The following is a 24,850-nucleotide window of genomic DNA, read 5'->3' on the forward strand; positions in this document are numbered from 1 at the left end:
GGACACCACTTAATGGATAAGAGCCCAGTCTTATCCCATCCCAGTAGGATGATCTCTTACTTTATTTCTGTAGAGACCCTGTTTCCAAATAAAGTCTTGTTCAAAGATTTCCAGGTGTACACGAATTTGAGGGACATTACCCAACACAGTAAATTGCTGTGACATGAGATTGCTAATGCATTTTGGAGGAACGTAAAGAACTAAACATTACTTGACTGTGTGGATGTGTCAGAGAACAATTTTCCAGAATCCTCATCTTCCATCTTGCTTCGAGGCAGTCCCTCTGGTTTCTGCAGCTGTACAGCTTGCTCAGGCCAGCTGGCCTGAAAGCTCCCAGGCAATTCTGTCTCTGCTCCCCATCTCTAGGTAGGGGAGCTGGGGTTACAGACATGTGCCATTACATCTGGCTTTTTTACATGGGTTCTGGAGATCTAACTCAGGCCATCAGATTTTCTTGGTTACTGCTTTACCCACTGGTCCTTTCCAGTCCAGAACTCACAGAATTAAAACAAACATGTTTTGAACAGCTAATGTTTATGAATCCAATGTGCCCCGCCTATGTGGTGTTCTGTTTTCCATACAATCAGCATAGTGTAGAAATGATGTGAGCGGGAGATGGAGACTGATCAGATTCGGCTGCAACCTCAAGGCAGTCATTCTGGAGAGTCCTTGCTGGAGGCCGGAAGTGCCAGAAGAGAATTCCGGTTTCTGTTGGTTATCTTCTAAATGTCACCTCCACAAAAGGCTGGAAGTGAGTGACAGAAACTGAGCAGAGGCACCTGGGCACCTGGTTGGCCAACTGGACCAACTCATCTCCCTTCTGATACCTCACCCCAGTGTCTGCCATGAGTCCTTTTAGAAGCCCAGGGCAGCATGTGATGGTAGCCTGCTTCCTGGGACCCGCCCTGCTCTGTGGGAGCCCTGCTCCCGCTCCCTTTTAAGCTGCCCACTGTGAGTCTGTAAGAAGTTCCCCACTAAAATTCTGTGGTCCATGAATCTCCTTGTTTGGATTTCTAAGGCAAGACCAGGAAAGCCACTGACTCAGGGTGGCTTTGGTGGCTACCGAGTTTTTCAGCTTTTGTTGGGCTTAGCCGGGACTGGGAAGGCAGAGAAAGGCTCCATCATCCTCAAAGACACGCCAATATTTCCCTATCATGATGTCCTACCCTTCCCATTTTGTTATTGACTCAAGAACAACTGAGTGGTTCAACCAGGGTAAGTAATATCCTGGCAGTCCTCTGCCCAGCCTGTGACTTCAGAGGCCCCTAAATCCTGGACACTGAGTGTCCTGTTCCAGTTCAGGAATGAACTAGGAAGACAAACTAACATTCATTGTCCATAAGTGAGGGTGTGTGTGTGTGTGTGTGTGTGTGTGTGTGTGTGTGTGTGTGTGTTAGAAACAAGTTCAGGAGCACAAAGAAAGAGACCACTACTCCAATTAAAGTGCCTTGATAAGGCAGAACTTTGCTTTTGTTCAGAAGTATGTGTTACTCATACAAGTGGAAAAGCAAGCTTGTCTAGATGGCACATTCACTCGGTCTTCATTTAATGCAGGCAACTGTGTCTTGTCCCCATTAGCTGGGGACTGAACTCTCACAGTCTTTTATGGAGGAAAGAGGGAAGGGGTCAGCCCCTCAGGTCTCTTAAATTATGAGAATGCAGCAGACCTTTTTACCAGGTGGGAGGATTAGAACATTTGCATAAAGGTCTTATAAGGTTGGGGAGATGAAAATATTGAAATTCTTTGCAGTAAACAAAAGTTGACAGCGTTTGACAGAAGACTATATATAATTCAGCTCTTCCCCTGTGGTTGGGCCCCAGCAGCCCGCTGTGTGGGAGGGGAAACCCACTGCCTGGGCCATTTGGACTGACAAAATATAACTCTCCCTTTTCCGGTAACTCTGAGGCTTGGCCTTCCTCCCCCAGGTCCATGGCGGGCAATTCCTGGAGTTCTCGGAAGCTGAAAATCAGGACGACTTCCACAGCATGCAAGCTGGCTGTGTCCACACTCAGGACCAGCTCGGCCTGTATATCATGTATGACGACGCCTTGCAGGATTTGAAGGAGCTGGAGTCAGAGATGCTGCTCATTGCCAGCCATTTCATTGAGAAAGAAAAAAGTAAGGAGGCAGATTGAGAAAAAAAATAAAGTCACCTGCCCAGGGCTGGGGATGGAGTTCAATGGTGGAGTACTTAGTTGGTGTATACAAGGCTCTTCTAGATCTCCAGTACTGAAAACAAACAAACAAACAAACAAACAAAAACACATACTCCAATGACCAAACAATAGCATTTAAAACTTGAGTAAGTGGGCCGGGCGGTGGTGGCGCACGCCTTTAATCCCAGCACTCGGGAGGCAGAGGCAGGCAGATCTCTGTGAGTTCGAGGCCAGCCTGGGCTACCAATTGAGTTCCAGGAAAGGCGCAAAGCTACACAAGAGAAACCCTGTCTCAGAAAAAAAAAAAAACTTGAGTAAGCATACACTCCCCCTTACCCAAGTGTGTGCATGCGTGGGTCTCAGTTCACCTTTGTGATGGAGCTGTGCTCTTTAGGGGATCGGTTGTAATTCTTGTGGTTGTTAAACTCCGTGTTACCCAGGGAACATTCTACATCGCCCCTGGGTAGAAGGGAGGTGGTTCGGGACCCTGGGGTGAGCAAAGGGAGCAAGTGCAGTGAATGATGTTTCTCCTGAGCCAACTGACGCTGGGGAGACTGAATTTAGAAGCAGAGACATCGCTGGGTTCCTAACAGGAAACCATGGGCATACAGGGGATCCGGCTAAGTGATGCCAGACAAGGCCCAGGAGGACTCATGACCTGGGCTAACCAAGCAACCCGTAATCACTGTTCTTGCTTCTTTTGGGCACCATCACCTAAACTTCCAATTTTAAAAATAAGTAAGGTAAGCCTATTCCTCAGCAGCATTTCCTATTGCACCTGAAAGAGCTGGGACTGTCTGGACACACTGCAGCCCAGGATCGGGAGTTTAGGAGGCATTTGTGATGTGCGTGTGCATAGTGTAGACTGTGACAGAGATGATTCACTTTCATCCTGTTAGAAAATGCTTCTCAAAGAATGTTCGGCAACTGACTTTCAGAACCCAGGCGGAGTTAATCTAATGTGACGCTGAACAAATAAAAACATGCAGTTGTTGCTACCACTGTGATTATCTGCACTGAATCAGGCACTGAACATTCTAGAGCGTTTCATTTCACTCTTAGCTTTTATTTTCGCTGGTCATGTTACATACACCTTGTGTCCATATTAATTAATAATCTCCTGTAACTATTTCTGTCTGCTGAGAACTTAATTCGGTTGAAACACATTTAACGATAAGGACATCTTTCCCTGAGGCTGGCTGGTAGGACAATCGTCACCCATTGTGAAATGGTTTCCCAACTGCTGTTGAGAGGACCGTCCACAGAGCCGTCTCTTGCTAAATCCCCGTCACAGAGTCAGGAATTATTCAGCACATGTGTCAGCGCCTAGATGTTTCTTGCTTTCTAGTATTTTCTCCCACAGCAGGCCACTTACAGATTGGAAGCAATAATCATGTTGGTAGTGATACTAACACTAATTCAAATGGAAAATATTTCTGCCAAATGGTGATGATGATTAACTTTACCGATGTAAGGTGGCAATTAATATAATTAAGGAACGTCTTAGAAGGCTCTCTGGAGATTTTTGACATAGTTAACGTTAATGAAAATGATAGGGCTGGGGAAATGGTTCAGTCATCACTAGTGCTTGTCTTCCAGTCACGAGGACCTAAGTTCACCCCCCAACCACCAAGCTGGCCATGGTTGCCAGTGCTGTAGTACCTGGTCCGGGGGGCTGAGACAGGATGGTCCCTAGGCTTGGCAACCAGTCGGCTTATCCTACCTGGTGAACCTCAGGTCTCAGTGAAAGAACCCAAAACACGTCCCCAAAAGGTAGAAGCTCCTGGGGAACTACACTTTAGGTTGACCTCTTGATCTCTTGTGCACACTCGATACACACACACACACACACAGAGAGAGAGAGAGAGAGAGAGAGAGAGAGAGAGAGAGAGAGAGAGAGAGAGAGAGAGAGAGAGAAATACTACATTCACCACCTGAGTTGTTAAACACTAGAGGCCAGTTTATGAAAAGGGAGAAATGTATGGTCTGCCTTTAAATCTGTAAATTCAGGGACGTTTCGGCACAGATTTCATGTCAACTGGTTTGATTTCTAAACAGTCCTTAAAGGGCTGGGATGTAGTTCAGTTGGTACAGTTGCTTGCCAAGGATGCAGGAAGCCCTGGGCTTCATCCCAGCACTGCGTGGACATGGTGGACATGTCTGTGATACTGCCGGGACTCAACTCCTTTGGTAGAGATAGAAAGGTCAGAAGTCCACCTTCAGCTCGGTGAGACTCTGACTCACAACAACAAAAAGTTACTGAGCTAGAGGTGATGGTGCCCACGTGTAATCCTGGCCCTCGGGAGGCAGAAGTAGGTGGATCTCTGTGAGTTTCAGGCTAGCCTGATCTACATAGTGAATTCTAGGTCAGCCAGGGCTACATGGTGAGGCCCTGTATCCAAAAAGGGGGTGGTGGTGGTGGGGAAATACTAAAATTAGTCTTTAAATTTAGAAAGTAATAACAAAGCTCCTGTTGATTTGGAAGTCAACAAGTGTGGACTTCAGGCCTGGTCTTTGCAGGTGGCTCCCTCAGTTGACTTTGGGGAGTTCCAGTCACCGGCTCAGATCTTCTCCTGAGGTGGAGCCGATAGTCTCCATGTTCCTCAGAGAAGGCCTGTCTCTAACCATTCCCACTGGCTTCTTCCCAGGTCACAGAGAGGATAGAAAGCCAGAGAGCAGCCAGTGCTGGGACTGGGCCCATGCCAGTGTGGACAGATTTGCCGTGCTGTATGACCTGTGGACCTGGGAAGCAAATCTTCTCGAGAGCAAACGCCAGGTACGACTTCTAGAGGGCAAACGATCTCTAAAAGGTCTGTTTGCCCACCGTGACGGTATACACCTGCAATCACAGCACCCAGGAGGCTGAGGCAGAGGGTTGCTGCAAGTCTGAAGCCAGCCTGGACTACACTTCCAGGCCCGCTGGCTGAGTAACAAGACTCTCAAACAAAAAACAAACAAACTAAATGTCAAAATCCGCTTGCACCAAGACAGGTTTGTTGTTGTTGTTGTTGTTGTTTTATTTTGTTTTTGTTGTTCTTCAACTGAGACTTTCAGGGATGCTCTCAAGAAAGCAAATAAATAAAGCAAAATTAATCCATTTAAATTTATTGCCCACATAATCTGAACACTGTGCGTGTGTGAACCACTGAAGACTGCCCCAAGGCCGTGTTCACTCTAGGCAAATTTTAGGATTATTTTATTTTGTATGTATGTTTTGCCTGCATGCATGTATGAAGACCACATGTATGCCTGGTGCCCTTGGAGACCAGAAAAGGGGATCAGATCCCCTGGAACTGGAGTTACAGATGTGAGCCACCACGTGGCAGCTGGGAATCAAACTCCCAGTCTTTTCTGTAAGAGCAACAACTTCTCTAAACTGCAGAGCCGTCTCTCCAGACTCCTCTTTTCACTTTTTATTATGAGACATGGCTCCCTACGTTGCCCAGGCTGGCCTTAAACTAGCTCGGTAGCCCAGGCTGGCCTTGAACGTGCAGTTCTCCTATATCAACTTCCTAGGGAGCTGGAATTACAGTTAAATTTTATTTTCCTTGTGGTTCTTCACCACACACACACACACACACACACACAAATGAAATATGAAGGCTACTACTTTATCTTGCAGGCATAATTTGTTAGAGGACTCTGTGACTCAGGCTCTTCCTATGTGGATGCTGTTCGTAAGAGCGGGTGGTGACCACTCACACTCATAACCCAGTCATAGAGACAAGCCTAGACAGAGGCAAACTCCTGACCAGTCATAGCCGCTACACTATGCTAGTGGGTGAAAGCCACGAAGCAGGGGTGCTGAGCACAGTGGTCAGGACAGCAGGGGTGCTGAGCTCAGTGGTCAGGACAGCAGGGGTGCTGAGCACAGTGGTCAGGACAGCAGGGTGCTGAGCACAGTGGCCTGCACCCTTTAGGCCTCCCATCAACACTATCAGCAGGAGAGGCTTTACAGAGGTCTCTTTGACTTTTGTTATGGTGAGGGGGGCATGTGCACCCGAGTGCCGATGTCTGTGAGGCCTGTGGTGGGAGATCTCTTGGAAGTGGAGTTAAGGGCAGTTGAGAGCCACCTGACGCGGGCACTGGGGACCGAACTCAAGTCCGTGCAAGAGCAGCAAGTTCTTTTACCCACGGAGTCAGCTCCTACCTCTCCAGTCCCATGCTAAGATTCTGTTGTTGCTTGTTTTCGTTTATGTTTTTATCAAAAATTAAAATTTTACCTTGCTACATGCTGTTTTGGAGATCTAGAGATACATATGAGAGATGACGCCCATCTTGAAGACATTTAGACTCTAAGGGAGGTATTAGGGTCTTGCCTGTACAAGGGTTTCACAAAGGCAGACCATCCCAAGAGTCCAAGGGTGCCTATGACGGCCGTGGGCTTACTGCTTAAAAGGCGTCTGGATAGATGCTCACCGTTGATGTTTAGCTCGGCGGTGGTGGCGCACGCCTTTAATCCCAGTACACAGGAGGCAGAGGCAGGCGGATCTCTGAGTTCAAGGGCTGGCTGCCTGGTCGACAGAGGGAGTTCTAGGACAGCCAGAGCTATACAGAAAAACCCCATCTCGAAAAACAAAAACAAACAAAATACTGATGTTTTAGAACCATAAAAATTAAAATACATTTCTACAAGTCATAGAAAAGGAGAAATTCGTGATCTATAAAAGTTTATCCAGTCTCTAAGCACAGCATCCCTGTAACTAGGGCACATTCAAGAACTGGGGGACATCAGTGGAAAGAGAGATTTGCCTTGTCTGGGGACTCATTAAGTCTTCCCAGAGCGACAGATGCTTAATCTCACCACTAAAAGATTCATAAAATGTTTGGCAGAGAAAGACTCTTTTGTTGTTGTTTTTGTTTTGTTTGTTTTATTGAGACAGGGTTTCTCTGTGTAGCCCTGGCTGGCCTGGAACTCACTCTGTAGACCAGGCTGGCCTCACACTCAGAGATGTGCCTGCTTCTGCCTCCCTAGTGCTGGAATTAAAGGTGTGTGCAGCCGCCGCCCATCAAGAAAGACTCTTAAGCCTAGGAAATGCCTATGGGAGTGTCCCATGGGGCATGGCCTGTAGGAATCAGAGTGTGAATGGCTGGGATTTACATATGAACCTGTTTTAGGTACCGTCAGGTAAGGATTTGTGAATCATTGATTTTAAAGTTTATTGGATAACTTGGGTTTCTTGAATTCTTCCTACTTATAATCCATTTTGCCTAAGAAAATCTTACACAACTCCAGGCATATACCTATATACAATAGATATGTAAATCAAACATTATTAGTAATGAAGCATAAAAAAATTTAAAAATAATTCTTTGGCACATTGTGGTTCTACCTCTTGTTATGAACAAAAGTAAGTACAGAGTGAGTTCTTGGACAGACAGAGCTGCCACACAGAGAAACCCTGTCTCAAAAACAACAAACAAACAAACAAACTTCCATACTAATGAAATGGCTCTCCTTGCTTGTCTACTCCAATCCGATTCGATGAGACACTAATCTGACATCTGACATGCTGAGAAATGACAGTAGGAAAATAGTAAAAACCATTTTTGTTTTCCACAATCAAAGCACTATGCTTTCATCAGAGCAGAATACTTATATGAACAGTAAAACGCTGCGGTTTATAACATGCAATGGTATCAATTCTCAGCAGGGTGCTTTAGGGGGTGTTCTTTGGCGTGGTGTGCAGGATGCCTTTAACAGTGTGCGTGCTGTATGTTCAGAACTCAGCCTGCAGGGAAGCTGCAGGATGCAGCAAGAGTGAGCGCTGTTGTTATCAATTTGGTTTTGAGCTAATTTTCAGTTGTGCATTCAGAAACCTTAGCCCTGTGTGTGTGTGTGTGTGTGTGTGTGTGTGTGTGTGTGTGTGTATGAGAGAGAGAGAGAGAGAGAGAGAGAGAGAGAGAGAGAGAGAGAGAGAGAGAGAGAGAGAGAGAGAGAGATCTCTATATCCAGTTACATGAGGGGGTTGTGAGTATGAGAAGCTGGAGAAGTGAAGAAGAGCCAGAGGCGAGAAACGTGGTCGCAGCTCTGTTTTCCACCCCTGTCTCCGTGTGAGAATGGAGGATGCATTGCGTAAGAACTCTCTAGGGAAGAGGTCACCTCCAGTGCTGATCTGGAGAGTCAGAGGGGACCGGATACTAAGGATGTGGCCAGGAGAGCAGGAAATGGGAGCAGAGGGTCGTCCCTCTGAAGGGGGCATGGCAGGAGTTCAGGATTGGATCTGGGTTTTGGAATGAGAGCGTGAAGAGAGGGCTTCCCAGGGTTCAGGAGGAAAGCTCCTACCTGAAGCAGAGTACAGGAGAGAGGGCATCATTAAAGACACGATGAAAGTGTCCTCCAGACGCAAGTCCCTGAGCGGGGTTGATGGATAGGTCTAAAGCTAAGAAATAGATGCGGGCTGAGACTTGACCGTGGATGTTGAACCACAGCGGTGAGTGGGAGAGGTTGGAGAGTCTGAATGGGCCCTGGTGACACCCATCTTTATGGGGCAGGCTGTGGAACAGAAGGAGTAGCCAAAGACACCGAAGCCAGATAAGGAAGAAAGTTTTGTCAGAGCCAACAGGAAAGAGTTGGCGGGCGCCCACTGACGTGGAGCACAGTGAAATGTTGAGGAAGACAAGCCCTCGAAGCCCCAATGCTTGGCCAGTGGCAGCCATGAGGGACTCGTCAGGAGGTATGGGAGGGTGCGGGGGAACCAGACTACCTCAGCTGTGGTGTGGGCTGAAAACCAGGAAGTGGAAGTGGTCTCTTTCAACTGTTTTTGTAGCTGAATGGACGGCTAGCGATTTTATCTGCCCTACAGTCAGTTCCTCATGGAGATGTATGTAGGTCACTGGTCATTCGGAAACAACTGTCTGGGCTGAGAAGGGGTGAGTCTCAGACTCTGGAAGAAAGTTCTTTTCACAGATAACCCTGACCTGCCACTTAAAACTGATCAACTTGCAGTAATTGGCTGGATTAAATGTAAACAAAGCAAATTCACTGCTCCAGGCACAAGCTTTAAGTGTGTGTGTGTGTGTGTGTGTGTGTGTGTGTGTGTGTGTGTGTGTGTGTGTGCTTTTTCCCTTTCAGGGAAGCCTCAGGCAGGACTCAATGGCAATAGAATCGAAGGGCAGAAAGATAAACCCAAGCGCTCCCCTCCTGACTGCAGTTCATTTCGTTCTAAGCTATCAATGCTGCTGCTAGCTCCTTCCAGGGTATATGAAACTCTTTTAATTTAAAACAATCATTGAAAATATCCCCCTCCACCCCACCCTGAGAATAAGTTCCCTATAGAAACTGAGCTTTCTGGGCCAACATTGTAGAAATTCTAGCTGAAGAGCAGTCTTAAATGGCTAAGGCAAATTTCCATCTGAGGTACAATTGACCCCTGACCCCTGCATTGACTGTACTGCCAAGTCTCCTCAGCTGTTTTCGATTGTTAACTATATCGGTATCACCACGTAAGAAGTTCTGGGACGTAGTGGGTTATCGATTGTTAACTATATCGGTATCACCACGTAAGAAGTTCTGGGACATACTAGATTCTTTTGAGTCCTCAAAATAGCCACTGTGTGTATGAAGACTCATGAACTGAAGTCATCTTAAGTGGCTTGGGGGACTAGAGAAGCCAGAGCGTGGGTGTGGCAGCTCTGAGGTCCTGCTGCCCTGTCTCCTACCTCCCTCGGTCACCAGACCGAGTCTACGGTGAACTCATGTATGCAGCACTAACATGATTGTCCTGTGTTATTCCTGTGACGAGGGGGAGACGTTCCGTGGCAAGTTGTGTCTGGCACAGCTTTTCTGTTTGACACTTTGGTGTGACCTAAAACACTTTGGAAGTTACCATAAATCTCAGATCTTACAAATAAGATAAACCCAGTAAAAATAATCTCCCAAGGAAGATAAACCCAGGGAGGCTTGATGTTATTAATTTTGTCTGTTTTCCCAATTTCTCCAACGTTTCCCTGCTACTCTCCCTGGGTGCTTCGTGCCACTTTGCTGAGAACTGGCCCTTTGACACACAGAGGTGACATTTGACAGGTCAGGAAGACTTCTCGGGCAAATACCAGCCTGGAATTTAAATGGAAATGGACAGTTAGCAAGCAGATAAGAAATAGAGCCAGCGAGGCAGAAGGATCGTGCCCCACCCCCGCCAGGAAGGAATTCATAATAAAATTACGCAGTGATCCACCTGAGACCTTTCTCTCAGCTGAACCTAAAGATGGAAGAGATGATATTATTAGTTTAAGTTACGCTTCCCTTCTCAACAGATAAAATACTGCAACATTTGGGACATACTCGCTTTAAAGGAGTATTTGTTGTGTGTCTGAAATTCAAGGTTGGTGGGATGCCCTGTACTCTTCCTTATCTGGGAGGAGCAGGGACACAGCTGTGACTCAGCTGGCCTGCCACAGCCCACGTCAGACAAGTCAGGACAACGCAGGGCACTGAGCTCCCTCCTTTTCTCATGTGAGTCCCAGGGCTCGAACCCAGGTCCACCGACTTGGTGGCAGATGACTGAGCCATCTTGCCCCCCTGGACAGGCTATGTTCTTACTCACCGACTCTGGGAACTTTGTCATCAAGAGTGAACATTTGATTTAGCATGGTCCTCTGTAACCTGGCCTCACCAGATGGGGATCGCCAGAAAGGACTCCCCCCACCCCCAGCCAGCTTCCCTCGTCAAATAACCAACAATTGGGTTCTTTGTCCAAAAACAGGTCAAGAAGTTTAAATACCGTAAACCAGCTCCCAGGATTGCCCTGGTCCAGCCAAAAGGGTTCACTTTGGGCCAGCCCGAATTCAAGAAGTAGACGTTTCTTCCCTCATCTCTTCCTGGGATGGCTGAGCGGCACTCTCGGCCTGTCTAGTCATTCCTTCTCCATTCTCCATCCTTTCTGTTACTTGACAGTTGGCTGTTATTCCAGGGTGGCTCTTGGGTGAGGGAATCAGGCCTTAGACCACCACTGCTCTTCATTTCCTGTGGGATGAACTTAGGGACAGGGGGATGACCATCTTTCTTCACTTCTGACTCTATGCCATGTCGTGTGTGTTTTTAACCCCTGGCACACCTTCCGTGGTAGCCTGGGCTTCTGGCTCCTCTTGGTGTTTTCCTGTTCGTACTCAAGCTCGATTTGGCACCTTTCCAGAACAGTCATCCACAAAGTTTAAGCACCGTGGTTGGTAATCACTTTTCCCAGCACCATGATGAAATGCCTAAAAGAAGCCATTTCAGGGAGGAGGGATTTGTTTTGGCTCCCACGCTGAGCGGATGTAATTCATCTTGATTTGGAAGGCATGGAGGCAACAGGAGAGAGAGTATCGCCTCCTCACATCTCAACACCACAGGAAGTAGAGGTGGGACGGGAAGTCACACTGGGCTGCAAACTTCAAGGCCCACACCACGAATTCCACTTCTTCCACCTCTCAAAGCTTCCATATCCTCTCAAAACTGGGCCCCCAGCTGGAGCCCAAATGCTCAAACCTATGAGCCCATGGGGGATATTTTACATGCAAAGCACCATGGGTACTAACCGAAGTATCCCATTTCACCCTCCACCAGCCTTGGCGTTGGGCAGGCAGATGTGAACATCTCTTCGTGGATGACACCGACCCCTAGTGCCTGCTCACTCTCGAGTGATTAACATTCTGGGGTAAAAGAGGAAAAAAGTCTTTCTCCTCTGCACTTGGCAGTTCTGTGCCTGGGCCCTGGAAAAGAAACAGATGAAAGACGGTGTTGACTGTGCGTACAAGGGGAGGTCTTCAGAGAACTGGGCACTCAGAGAAGCAGGCATGTGAAGAGCTAATCTTCCAGTCAACAAACAGGCAGATGCACTGAGCAGACAGTTCATCTAAATATTTCCCTTTTTCACTACCTTTTAGTTACTTGGCCTGTGTGTGTCGTGGTGCACCTGTGAGGTCAGAGGACAACTTTGTGAGAGTCAGTTTTCTCCTTCCGCCATGTCAGCAGGCTCCCGGGATGGAGCCCGGGGCGTTAGGTTTGGCCACAGGTGTTCTTAACCACTGAGCCGTCTCCCTGGCCCAAACAACCATTTTAAAAAGTTATCGATGAGGGAAATGCAAGTTAGAACTACTCTGAGATGCCACCCCAGGCCCTTGGGAACAGCTAACTCAAGAGAACACGTGAGAAGGAATGGAGAAGGAATGCTGGCGAGGCTTCCGGGACAGCAGAGGCCTTACACTGTGTTGGTGGGAGTGTTTGGAGAACCGTGAGGGTTCTCCAAACATCTACAACAGAACTACGCTATGGCCCAGCTACAGCACACTCCTGAGCATGCACCCAAAGCGCTGTAAATTCCACCGCTGTGACACTTGGACATCCGTGTTTATTGCGGCTCTATTCACAACGGCAAGAACATGGAATCCACCTAGATGTCCATCAACAGATGAACACGTAACAAAAAATGTGGCACATAACACAACGAAATTTTATTCGACCATAAAGGAAAAACGAAATCACGCTCTTTGCAGAAAAAAATAGATAAAAGTAAGAATTATGTTAAACAAAGTCTCCTCGACTCAGAAAGATGCATGTCTGTTTTCTCTCATCTGCAAATCCTGGACTTTTAATTTTTGTATGTGAGGATGGGTGTTTAGGACACGGAACCAGAAAAGGACAATGAGATGGAGAAGGAGAGGGGGAGGGGGTAAAGTCAGTCATAAAATGATGGGTCACAAAGCAAATGTGGGGGGCACTGAGAGGAAGAGGGCCCACAAAGGGGAGCGGGGGGGGGGGGGAGGGGAGGGGAGGAGGGGGAAGAGCAAAGACAATGTATGGAAACAACAGCCCGTGATTTCTGTATGTGTGTACGCATGTGTGCGTATTTATGTGTGTGGATACATGTGTGTACAGGTGCTCGTGATGTGTGTACATGTGAAAGGCAGGTGTCATGTTCAGATGCCATGTATGTTCTCTTGGAGACAGGGTCTCTCACTGGCCTAGAACTCACCAAGCGGTCTAGGCTCGCTGGCCAGTGAGCCCTGGATCCCCCTGCCTCTGCCTCCCCAGAGCTAGCATTACCAAGGGACACCACTATGCCCAGCACTTTTTTTTTTTTTTTTTTTTTTGGTTTTTCGAGACAGGGTTTCTCTGTGTAGCTTTGCGCCTTTCCTGGAACTCACTTGTTAGCCCAGGCTGGCCTCGAACTCACAGAGATCCACCTGACTGTGCCTCCCGAGTGTTGGGATTAAAGGTGTGCGCTGCTGCTGCTGCCACCGCCGCCGCCGCCGCCGCCGCCGCCGCCGCCGCCGCTGCCGCCACCACCACCACCACCACCGCCTGGCTGCCCAGCACTTTTTTAGTGTGGACTCAGGATCAGCTCAGGCCCTTGTGCTTGCAAGTCTGGTCCTATATTGACTGAGCCGCCTCCTCAACCCCTGGTAGTTAACGTTCAAAACCCAAGCCAAACATAAATAAGAACAGAATGTGTGGATTTATAAATGACAAATCATTAGAAGAAGCAAAGACGGGTGGGCTGCTGAGAGGAGGCAAGTGAGCCCCCAGGAGGGGACACTCTTCAATCTGCTGGGCTGCTGCGGGCTGTGCAGTGTGCGCCAGCTTCCCAGCCGTGTGAGCTGTCACCCATGCTGGGGTGGGCTTTGGTGACGCCGCTGTCTTTGAGTCATTTCTGCTCCTGTAAGTGACCCCTCTCCCATATTTCTATAAGTAACCCCAATAAAACTCATTAGTTCACAAGCTGGGCTACAGTGGTACTTCAGTCTGTCATCCATTAAAAAGAAGAAGAAGAAGATATATCATATAGTGTTTCACTTGGTAATAGAATTAAAATAATAAAAGATGCAGACAGAGCTAGGGGTCTGCATGTAATGCTAGCAAGAGTCATCCATTGTGGAGAGGTAACCAGGCTAAGGAAAGAGGATGGGCTTCTAGGAACGCCAAACATTTGGAGGGCAGTCTCATTGGAGCTTATAATTATGGTAGCGCAGTGCTATCGACCACATTGTGTTCCTTTGGCTTGTAAAGAGCAGGGAAAGAAAGGAAGAACAAAAGGAGATGGTCAAACTCAAGTCTGGTTCTGCCTCCACAGCACGAGCTCCAGCTCTTACCCTCTCCACTCGGTGCATTGCTAACTGAACCGACTCTTCCTCTATCTGCCCGTACCCCACCCACTAGCTACCCAGAGCTTGGAGCATCTCTCTTCCGCTAAGGCCCCAGGGCTTGTCACAGCCCAGGGTGGAGCTTCCCATCTTGTTTGCTGGCCCCAGAGCTGCCTCTGCTGTTTCCTGACCCTCCACTGATTTTCAGCTTCTCGATAGCTACCTTGAAGCCTACCAGCACGCGTTGGACCCCGAGGAGCGCTTCCCTTTAGCACAAGCAATGACTGACATCATGCACCGGCGCCCCAAGTTTGATCTTGGCCACTCGTATTTCACTAAGGCCTACCAAGATGACTGTTCGTGCCTGAGGCTTCACCAGCAGCTAGTGAGGGGCATCCTCGGCCACCACGTGAGTAAGGCCTTAAGCTCCCTCTGAGAAGAGGATGGGAGGCATAAGCCGGAAATCAAAGTAGCATGCTTTCATTGCAGGTCCAGAATGGGGACTTTCTGGGCAGAATGTGTATTTGTAAGCTCATTTGCACTTCTGAACTTCTGAATTCCACCTCAGCTACAGTTAATGATCCACAAGGAATTGAGGACATCATCCTTATGAAATCATAGTTATTGTCAATAAAAGGATGAACGGTGCATCTTTCCAAGACACTGGCGTATAAAATTGTGATTTTTTCCCCCCATGTAGAGAGGACTTTTGTTTGGCTAGTTTTGTTTGTTTGCTTTGGTTTTGGTTTTTGAGACAAGGTCTCACACAGTAGCCTAGGTGTGCCTCGAACTCCTGGCAATCCTGTCTTAGCCTACCTCAGTGCTTCAGTTACAGATGTGCCCCACCACGCCTGGCTTTTGCATTTTATATTATATTACACTTTGTTGTTTTTGTTTTTGTTTTTGTTTTTGTTTTTGTTTTTTCAAAACAGGGTTTCTCTGTGTAGTTTTGGAGCCTGTCTTGGATATCGCTCTGCAGACCAGGCTGGCCTCGAACTCACAGAGATCCGCCTGCCTTTGCCTCCCAAGTGCTGGGATTGAAGGCGTGTGCCACCACTGCCCAGTTCTTATTTTATTTTTGAGACAGGCCCTACACTGCATCCCTGGCTGGTCTGAAACTCTCTGCATAGACCAGGCTGGCCTTGAACTCACTGAGATCCACCTGTCTCTGCCTCCCAGTTGCTGGGATTGAAGACGTGCATCCCTGGCCCAGCTTTCTTCCGCTTTTTCGCATTGGTTGGCTTTCCTTTCCTTGGCTGACTTTTGGCTGAGAGACCAGAATGTTCCATTGTAAACGGGTCTTCAAAACCCTATCTGAGTGAAAAACTAGTGACGTGATGGAGACATGAGGGGGTTAATCCTCTCATCCAGGCTCATGGCTCAGGGCTGGGGATGTTTATTCATTTTAGCGAGAGCAGCAGCGGGAATATGTCCAGAGGCTCTGGCGAGGGGATCATGCCGAGGCTCACAAGACGTTCGGACTTCCCCTGAACCTAATTTGCAGGCAGTTTGTTTCCACCAACAACAGCTGGTAAGTGGATGTTGTCTTTAGACATTTTACATTTAATCACTTCTAGAGCGATTAAGGATGCAGAGTTGGACCAAAGTACTATGCGTCAAAGCACTGTGTGTATGTGAGAGACCTTGAGCTCACGCATCTGAAGCCTGTGTGTGTTTCAAGTTTCTCTGAAAGGAACCTCTTTCTTCTCACAGTATCACTAAAGAGGCTTCTGAGAATTGTTCCAGATGGACCTCTGGGCATTACCCCTTCAAAGAGCAGTATTCAATTTCCTGAGGCCACCCCTAAGTGGGTACACATTTTGTCACTCCCCTAATAATGACAACTTCCTTCTCTCGTTCCTTTCTAGCCTTTAAGTTAGAAGGAACTGTGAGGTGTCAGACCCCAAGTTGAGTGGGACATCCTGAGATCAAAATCTCCCCATTGCCTCCACATGGTGTGGAGTGATCGTCTCGTCCCTCTCCACACCCAGCACCTTCTTTTAAGGACACAGATGTGAACATAGGCATGGCCCTGAGCACATTAAAGACAGTCTTTATGGAAGAAGCTGTCATGATAGGTTCCAGCTTGGGGACAGGCAGGGCACTAGGAGAGGTAATAGCAAAGATTCTACCTTCATAAGGAAGAAGTCCAGCCCAAACCCTGCATTTCCCCCACGGACTTCTCACAGCACTGATGTCTCCACCGTGACGAGCTTGCTACCAGCTGTGTGTACATCTTGCTGCGGAAAGAATCTGCTGCTCAGGAAATGGGTTTTGGCAGACCAGGCTAAGGCTAGGATGGAATCTAAAAGCTGTCAGAGTCTCGGAACCTGGTGCGGTTTGCTCGGTTGGGGCTTGTTTCCAGGTTTTGAGCTCTATGCTTTAGATCTAGAAACCCATTTACACAGATTCTAATGGAAATATCTGTGCTCTTCAGATTTAAGGTAGGAAAGCCATTGACTCGCTCTGTATCGTGTATTTCCAAAAGTATAATCTGCAGACAAATGTTTTATTGATTTTTGTCCTCATCTATTCTAAAAGACAATATCCTTATAATACATACAAAGCAGTCCAGCAGTGTATAGAGAACTGAAAACTTGTCTTTGTTCACTAACATTTGGGGAGAGGAAAGGAAAAAAATTCAGGTGAAAAATAGATGCTAAGATTCATGGAAATTGGATCTCTGTATGTTTGAGGCCAGCCTGGTCTACAAAGCGAGTTCCAGGACAGCCAGACTGTTTCACAGAGAAACCCTATCTTGAAAAACAACAACAACAACAAATCATGGGGATTGTTTATTCTTTTCATATTTAATAATTTTTATTGTTAGGCTATCCTGTTTTCAGGTGGTCACTGAAGTGTCGACAGTTTGGTTACAGCCGTTTCCTTATTGGACGATAGGAAATACGTCAGTTTCTTTCCCCTTTGCGGGGCTTGTGGTAAAGCAAGGAGCATGCTGCATTACCTGCTCACTTAGTTCTTCTGTCTTTAGACGGCTCTGGGCCTGTGGAAGCTGTGTTATTGGTCTTTAAAGATATAAAGTCAGATGTCTTCCCCCAAAAGACATCTTTGTTCTATGTTCTGAAAAAATAAAATCATCATTTCTTCTCTTCTTCAAGCCCAGCCTCCGAAAATGCCCATCTGTTGGAGTTCCACCCTTCTCTTGGCCTGGTTGGCCTCATCCCCACAGCCCTGGAACACCTGTTACGTGAGGCTCGCCACGCCCACAAGCCTGCATCACCCAGTGGGCTCGCCCAGCTGGAACAACACGTCTTGCAGCTTGCCCTGGACCTGTGGCTCTCCCCAGCCAGGCCCGAGGACTGGTACAGCGCACAACTCCAGAGAGATGTGGGTGTTTTCTGCCAAGACAGTTGGGTCCTTGGCAAAGGCAACACTCCCTTCCAGATGTTTCTGTTTAGCTCTGTTTTGCTGTTTGGCACGATTCCCCTTTATTTGGCCAGAGAAAGAGCATAGTCACTCACCTTGCCAATATTTTTATGTGATTTTTGTTTTGGACAAAGCTTCTAGCTAGTATATAAGGATGTCAGAATAACTAAAATTAGATGGAGGATTACATGGGTGTGTGAAAAATACTTTCTCATTTCTCATTGGCGCTGTAATGACACACAGTGTGTTTGTGAAGTTGGAGGCACACTGGAGAGCCGTAGTGGTCGGTGGCTCAGGCTGTCCCTGATGATTCAGGTGCTGTCTGTACTCGTATTTCAATCCTTTTCTTATTTTTCTCTGTTCAGCTGTGAATGCTGAGCTGGGGCTTCCAAATTGATCTTGTTCTACGGCCACTTGTGATATGATGGAGATGATTTCAAGGGTGTCAGCTACCAAGACGTCTGTCCCATAGGTCACCATGCTCTCCTGTCCTCTTCTGCCCACACAAAAATCACCTTTAAAAAAGATTTCATTTTAAATTTTTGTTATTTGTGTGTGTGTGTGTGTGTGTGTGTGTGTGTGTGTGTGTGTGTGTAGTATGTGTGTGTGCATGAGAGAAGAGAGAGAGAGAGAGAGAACTTAGGCCATGTGTTTAGGCCATGTGTTTGCAGTTGTCCATGGAGTGGAGGCCAGAAGAGGATGCTGGGTCCCCTAAAGCTGCAGTTACAAGTGGCTGTGAGATGCCCAGTGTGGGTGCTGGGAACTGAATTTGTGTCCTCTGGAGGAGCAGGACGTGCTCCTAACCCCTGAGCCATCTTTCCAGCCTTACAGTCATTTTTAAGAGACAACTAATTTTAACTTTATTAAAATTATAGAAAACTGTAGCAGAAGAGGAAAGAACACATTTCAATTTAAAGCTATTCAAAGGCTGGTCCTCGTAGTGCAGGTGTTAATCCTTGCTGCTTAGGTGATTGGCGAAGGAGGATCAGAAACTCAAATCCTGCCTGGGCTACAGTGAGCTCCAAGTCAGCTTGGACTGCACAGCAAGATCCTCTCTCAAAAGCATGTAAGGAAAATAAACTTTAAAAGGCAAGAAAGGCCTGGGTGTGCAGCTCAGTGGTAGAGTGTTCACAAAGCCCTAGGTTCAATTCCAAGGACTGAAAAAGTAATAAATAGGTCAATAGGCCCACCCACCATTATTATTTCTCTGAATTCAAGGAGTCTTTATATGCACAGGATATAATAATATTCTTCATACATTATTATCTTCCATTTCTACTAGTCTTTTTGTTTTCTCTTGTCTTTATGAGACAGGGTCTCACTGTGTAGACCTGACTGCCCTGAAGCTTGCACTATAGACCAGGCCAGCCTCAAACTCACAGAGATCTGTCTGCCTCTGCCTCCTGAATACTGGGATTAAAGGCATGCACCACCACCAGCAAGCTAAACATCAACTGTGAGCATGCTAAGCTCTACTAATCTTAATACCCACTTTCATGACCACATAATTCCCTTACAAGAAGAAATCACAACTTCTTTAACCTTTTCCCCATGGATGATCATTCAAGGGGTTTCTGGTTTTTCTATATTATTAAAAACACTAAAGGCAAGCTGGGTGGTAATGGCCCACACTTTTAATCCCAGAATTTAGGAGGCAGAGGCAGGCAGATCTCTGAGTTTGAGACCAGCCTGGTCTACAGAGGGAGTTTCAGGACAGCCAGGGCTACACAGGGAAACCCTGCCTCAAATAATAAATAAATAAATAAATAAATAAATAAATAAATAAATAAATAAATAAATAAATAAAACAAAACAAAACACTAAAGGCACATCTCCATGCTTTCAGATACTTTTTATGAATTCTTGGAGACAGAATTGATAAAGTGAAATCTAAATCTTAGATACAGATTGGCAGATTGCTTTCAAAATAATCATGCCAATGTCTATAATAACCAACTAATGTATTAAAGACACGCTTCTGCTCCAATGTATAATGCATTATTAACATTAGAAATGCAATGTGTGAACTAATGTCAATGTATGTGTCAAAGATAACATTATGGTGTTAACTTTCACTTCCTTGCTATTTATTGAGGCTATTCACGTGTGTGTGTGTGTGTGTGTGTGTGTGTGTGTGCTCTATATATATTCTTATATATATTTAATTTGTTGAGTATGTGTGTGTCTGTGTGAATTTATGTGCACCGTGTACATGCAGGTACTTGCAGAGGCCAGCAGAGGGCCTCAGCACCCCTGAACTGCACCTGTGGGAGGTTGTGAGCTGCCTGATAAGGGTGTTGTCTCTCAGCTATCTCTCCAGCCCTTGTTGGGATTATTTTTAATGCATTTGGTCACCAGCTATAATTTTGTGTGTGTGTGATTCTTTTTGGTTCACTTATCTGGGCAAATAGTTTCACTTCTATCCACTTATATGAGCTTTAATTAATAGAACTTTAGCCTTTTCGTCTATCATCTTTTCTTCAAATACTTTTCCCATTTGTCTTTTTTAAATGAAAACACTCATTTTTGCACAGTTGAATCTGTTGACTGTTTCCTTTGTGATTTGTCTATCTTCCTAAATGCAGAAAGAAAATCGTCCTCAGATGTTTCATTTGTCTCATTTTGTCCCAATTTTGAGGGTTTGGTTTAATTTTTAAACACTTAACTCTTTTCCTGTTCACTGGAATTAGTGTACACGGAATGATGTGTGAGGCAGAAATTGGAATTTTCCTGGCGTTATGAGCCATTTGTCTCACTTCCATTTAATATTCTTGCAGGGGCCTGCAGTAGCATGTTTAATGTTTTATAGAAAACGCTTATCAATTACTGTCTGGGGTGCTCACCTAGTCCCTGTTGATGTCACAATTTTAATGACTGTTTTTTAAAATACATTCACAATTGAACCTAGAAACACTGAGTATTCAAACACGCCTTTTGTGTTAGGTTAAGAAACAGATGGAATACTGGCCCCCAAAGACATGCAGGGATTTAACGGCTGTCACAGCTGAAGTCTTCAAGAGCCTGGAGATCACATCTCCAGTAGGCGAGTCCTTTGGTAGTTAGGTAGTTAAGGAAGACTGCACATCCTGTGGGCAAACCAGAACAAGTAAATAAAGGATCCTCAAACCAGGTCCTTACGCAAAGGGGCACCTTAGCGGGCAGTGGAGCTGTGAGAGCCTAGTTCACCACGGCAGAGGGCATAAGGGTCACCTGGGTGTGACATCAATCACATGGGGCCACCTGGGGGTGAGAGAGCATGGAGAGGCAGGTGGGGGTCCTGTGAGACTCCAGACAGCAGAACCAGGAAGCTAAAGTTACTCTTGGTACTACTGAATGACCCTGTAACGTCTAAAGATCACAGGCCAGGCTGGGTGCAGGCTCACAACCTCAAACGCTCAGGAGGCTGAACAAGAGGATCACAAGTTCAAGGGCAGCCTGGGCAACTTAATGAGATCTCGTTTCTAAGTAAAAAGTAACCCCATCGCAGAGTGCTCGCCTAGTGTGAGGCTCTAGGTTGAATTCCCAGTGCCCCAGCTCCCCAGCACCCACAAAGTTTAAAGGGTATTTTAGATTTCTCGTTGCTGAAGAAGAAGAAGAAGAATCTTTGATGTTTCCTTGGGGAGCTGGTGAAAATTAAAATGAGTTCATATGTGTGAAAATACTTTGACAGTTTGAAACTGCAATTAAAGAGGCTTATAGAATTTGATATAAAGGGACTTGGAGGAGTGGGGGGGGGGATTGCAGCCAGGATTTAATATATGAGGGAAGAATGAATGAATGAATGAGAAAATTTGTTATTGGCCACTAGAACATTTTTTGAAATTTTTTATTTCATGTGTGTGGGTCTTTTGCCTGCACATATGTCTGGGTACCACGTGCCCACGGTGCCTATGGAAGCCAGAGGAGGCATTGGATCCCCTAGTACTGGAGTTACAGGCAGTTCTGAGCTGCCATGTGGATGCTGGGAATCAAACCCAGGTTCTCTGGAAGAGCAGCCAGTGCTTTTAACCCCTGAACCATATCTCCAGTTTTTACATATTTTTTTAAATAAGTGACTAAATATTTCTATTTAGTTCCCCCTCCCCAGTGTTTGTGTTTAGACCCAAAACATTTATAATAACAACATTTACCATCATAATAAAAAATACTTCTGTGTATATGAGCTCCCATAACCGGCTGGGCAGCCCGATTCAGTAGTGGTTATCTCTTGGTGTCTGGTAGGTGGCCCAGGAAATGATGCCACCAGAGTCTGTGCCACGGGCGGTGTTTTTTTTTTTTTTTTTTTTTTAGCACACATGAAGTTCCTCCTTTCAAGTTTTCAAATTACTCGGTTTACTTTTCAGCTCTTTTCAGCTAAAGTGATGGGGGACCCCTTCCTCGTGGAGGAGGTGGGCCTGCGTGCGCTCAGGTCTGCGGCGGATGAAGGGCAGAAACAAGGCCGAGATTTCCATGCACTGCTCCTGGAGACGTTTTTGAAACTTCTGGAACTCCTGACCCTGCGCCACCGGCTGATAGAAATGAGTGTGGAGAGCGCGTACTTGGCTCGGTCAGTGGGGACAGGTGCTTCATGGAAGGACTTGGGGACAAAATATGAAAGTCCGGGGCTCACTGTCTCCAACCCTGCCCTTTGCTCCCTAGAGCAGCTGAGCAGAAATGTTCTCCTCCTCTCCTCCAGGCCTCCCATGAGCCTCTGCCGTTCATCTGGGCGGGAGTCTCCAGTGGAACCCACACGTTCTTTCCAGTCGGTGCACGTCATTTTTGCTTAGATGCTTAATACTGGTTTATCAGCTTTCCAACACAAAATCCCTGCCAGGCTGTTTACCATGATATCCCCTGACCTGGGATCTTAATCAGTTTGTGCTATTGTAACAGACTACTCGAGACTGGATCATTTATAAAGAATAAAGAGCTGTTTCTGATAGTTCTGGATGTCGATAAGGCCAAGGTCATGGGGGTCCACATCTGGTAAGAGCCTTCTTGCTGCATCAGCCCAGGCCAGAAGACAGATGGGCAATCAGTCATGCTCTTGCATATGCTTGTAGGTGGGAGTGGGAGAGAACTGTAGATGTAACCAACCATCTTACTAAATAAGAAACACAGAGCCAATACAGAGATAAAAGCCAAGAGGTCAGAGCAATAACTAAGAGCTAAAAACCTTACCCTTCATTGCCGCTGCTGTCCTACCTCTCCGAAAGAGACCTACTTCCTGTGTGTTTGTGCTTTTTATTGACTTTCTGTTCTGCCTTCTCATTGGTTGTAAACCCAACCACCTGACCTCCTCGTCGCTGCCTGTCTGTACAGCCCTCCAGGTCTTCTATGGTTGGTATTGAGATTAAAGGCATGTGTCTCCAAAGCTGGCTGTATCCTTGAACACACAGAGATCCGCCTAGCTCTGCCTCCCAAGAGCTGGATTAAAGGCATGCACCACCACCACCACCACCGCCCAGCTTCTGCGATGTCTTGCTATTAGATATGACCCCCAGGCAACTTTATTTATTAACATACAAATAAAATCACATTTCAGTACAAATAAAATATCACCATAGAGAAGGAGCAGGAGAGGCTGGAGAGGGTGGCAAACGGGTGTGATGTCATCAGGACCCACTTCCACAACAGCTGACCTGCTTCTTCAGTAATGGCTGAGCCCTCACCACCAACCATCTCTTAAAATCTCCGTCAGCTACCCTTGTATCATTTCTAACACATGGGCTTTGGGGGACATCCAAACCATACCCCCCCCCCTCCCTGGGGGTGGGGTGGGGGTGTGTGTATGTGAGCCACACCAGGCACTCAGGATTTTGGTTGACTATTCTGCATACTATGAGACTGAGTCAATGGCAGCATCTGGGTCTGGAGAGGGATGAGGACTCAGCAGGGCAGGGAAGAGAGGTGCTAATGAAGTGGGTTTCGGGTTTCAGTAGGAGATGACGCTACAACTGTTCTCAAAGGAGGACAATGGAGCTGGAGGGTTTGTTTCAAATCCTCATAGCGCTGCTCTGACTCCCAGCAGCCAACATTCAGGATCTGCTTGATCACAGTCTTTATGGGACTTTATGTGTATTATTTCCTTAAATTCTTAGGCTCTCCTTATGAGATAAGTGCAAGAAAGTAGAGGACCAGAAAAATCAAGTAATCAGCCCCAGATCTCCGCATTAGAAAGTAGCAGAAACGGAAGCTGAGCTATTAGTCGAGCTTGCTACCTCTTGGACACTGCTCTCTACAATTGATGAGCCTCTCCGGAGCTAATAATGTAGAAATTACCCATAATGCATTATAATAATGATACTCTTCTCATTTGAAAAAATACTTCGGGAGCACAGCACGGGGAAAAAATATTTCATTCTTTCTCAGTGGACCAGGGAAAGCATCACAGGAGCTGAGGCTATGAATAGAACCTGGTCCCTCTAAAAGTCATGTGATCAAGAGCCGGCCCCTCCAGATGGGAGAGTCTGTTCCAGAGATAGTCAGTTAAACTAGAGGTGTCAGATCGGATCCTAATCCAATAGACTGTTGGTTTCCTAAGAGTAACTTCAACACAGACAACACAGGGGACCGTGGGGGAAGACACCATCTACAAGCTAGGGGGAGAGGAAGGGTCGGCTCCCTCCTTCACAGCCCTAGAAGGAACCAACTTGCCCACATCTTGGTCTCAGAGCTGAGAGACAACGTATTCCTGTTGTTTAGCACACGGAGCACTTGATGGGTGTCCACGATACTTTGTGACAGCCCTGGCACACTAACCCAGGTGCCAACTGAACCCAGTGTGAGAACTGGCTTAGACTGGAGGTGTCGGGAGGAAGGGAGAGAATCCTAGATGTTTAAGGCTGAGCTGCCAGAGGGACATCTGATTGGAGCTCAGCGGTGAATAGAGACAGGGCTGAGGGTCACAGAGTCTTACATGAGGAAATAGTTTTAGGGACTGGGTCTAGTAGATGAGAAGAGGACCAGGGCTAGAACCGCAGGCCACATCTGAACTTAGAGAGAAGCCAGTGAAGCTGGAAAAGGTAGTCATGGGGCAGGAGCATGGACAGTGTGGGAGAACACCAGGAAAAAGAGGTGCTCTCAGGGAGGGGCTGAGGGCTCAGGAGTTGAGAGCTCCAGGAGGAAGTGAGAGCTGAGGTGGTACCCAGGCGCATCTCCTGCCTTAGCTCTTCTGTTGTCTGCCAGACCCGGTGGGAAGCGGCGCACAACGCCCTTCCAGATCACTCGCTTCCCGTAATACTGGGCTTGCTCTGGTCTGACT

At 46.8% G+C, this 24,850-nt stretch overlaps 1 protein-coding gene across 2 annotated transcripts in view; it reads left to right on the top strand.

Moving 5' to 3' along the window:
- The window catches only part of LOC102904867 (uncharacterized), a 184,374-nt gene that overhangs the window by 64,993 nt on the left and 94,531 nt on the right, over nucleotides 1-24,850 (top strand). For both annotated transcript variants that reach the window (XM_076552390.1, XM_076552391.1), the window contains exons 15-20: nucleotides 1,927-2,119; nucleotides 4,806-4,933; nucleotides 14,429-14,629; nucleotides 15,630-15,751; nucleotides 17,340-17,568; nucleotides 21,951-22,153. In XM_076552390.1, the coding sequence (XP_076408505.1) occupies nucleotides 1,927-2,119; nucleotides 4,806-4,933; nucleotides 14,429-14,629; nucleotides 15,630-15,751; nucleotides 17,340-17,568; nucleotides 21,951-22,153 (1,076 nt within the window). The remainder of the gene's footprint in view (nucleotides 1-1,926; nucleotides 2,120-4,805; nucleotides 4,934-14,428; nucleotides 14,630-15,629; nucleotides 15,752-17,339; nucleotides 17,569-21,950; nucleotides 22,154-24,850) is intronic.

Source organism: Peromyscus maniculatus, chromosome 16 (genome assembly GCF_049852395.1).
Source record: "Peromyscus maniculatus bairdii isolate BWxNUB_F1_BW_parent chromosome 16, HU_Pman_BW_mat_3.1, whole genome shotgun sequence".
Classification (NCBI taxonomy): domain Eukaryota; kingdom Metazoa; phylum Chordata; class Mammalia; order Rodentia; family Cricetidae; genus Peromyscus; species Peromyscus maniculatus.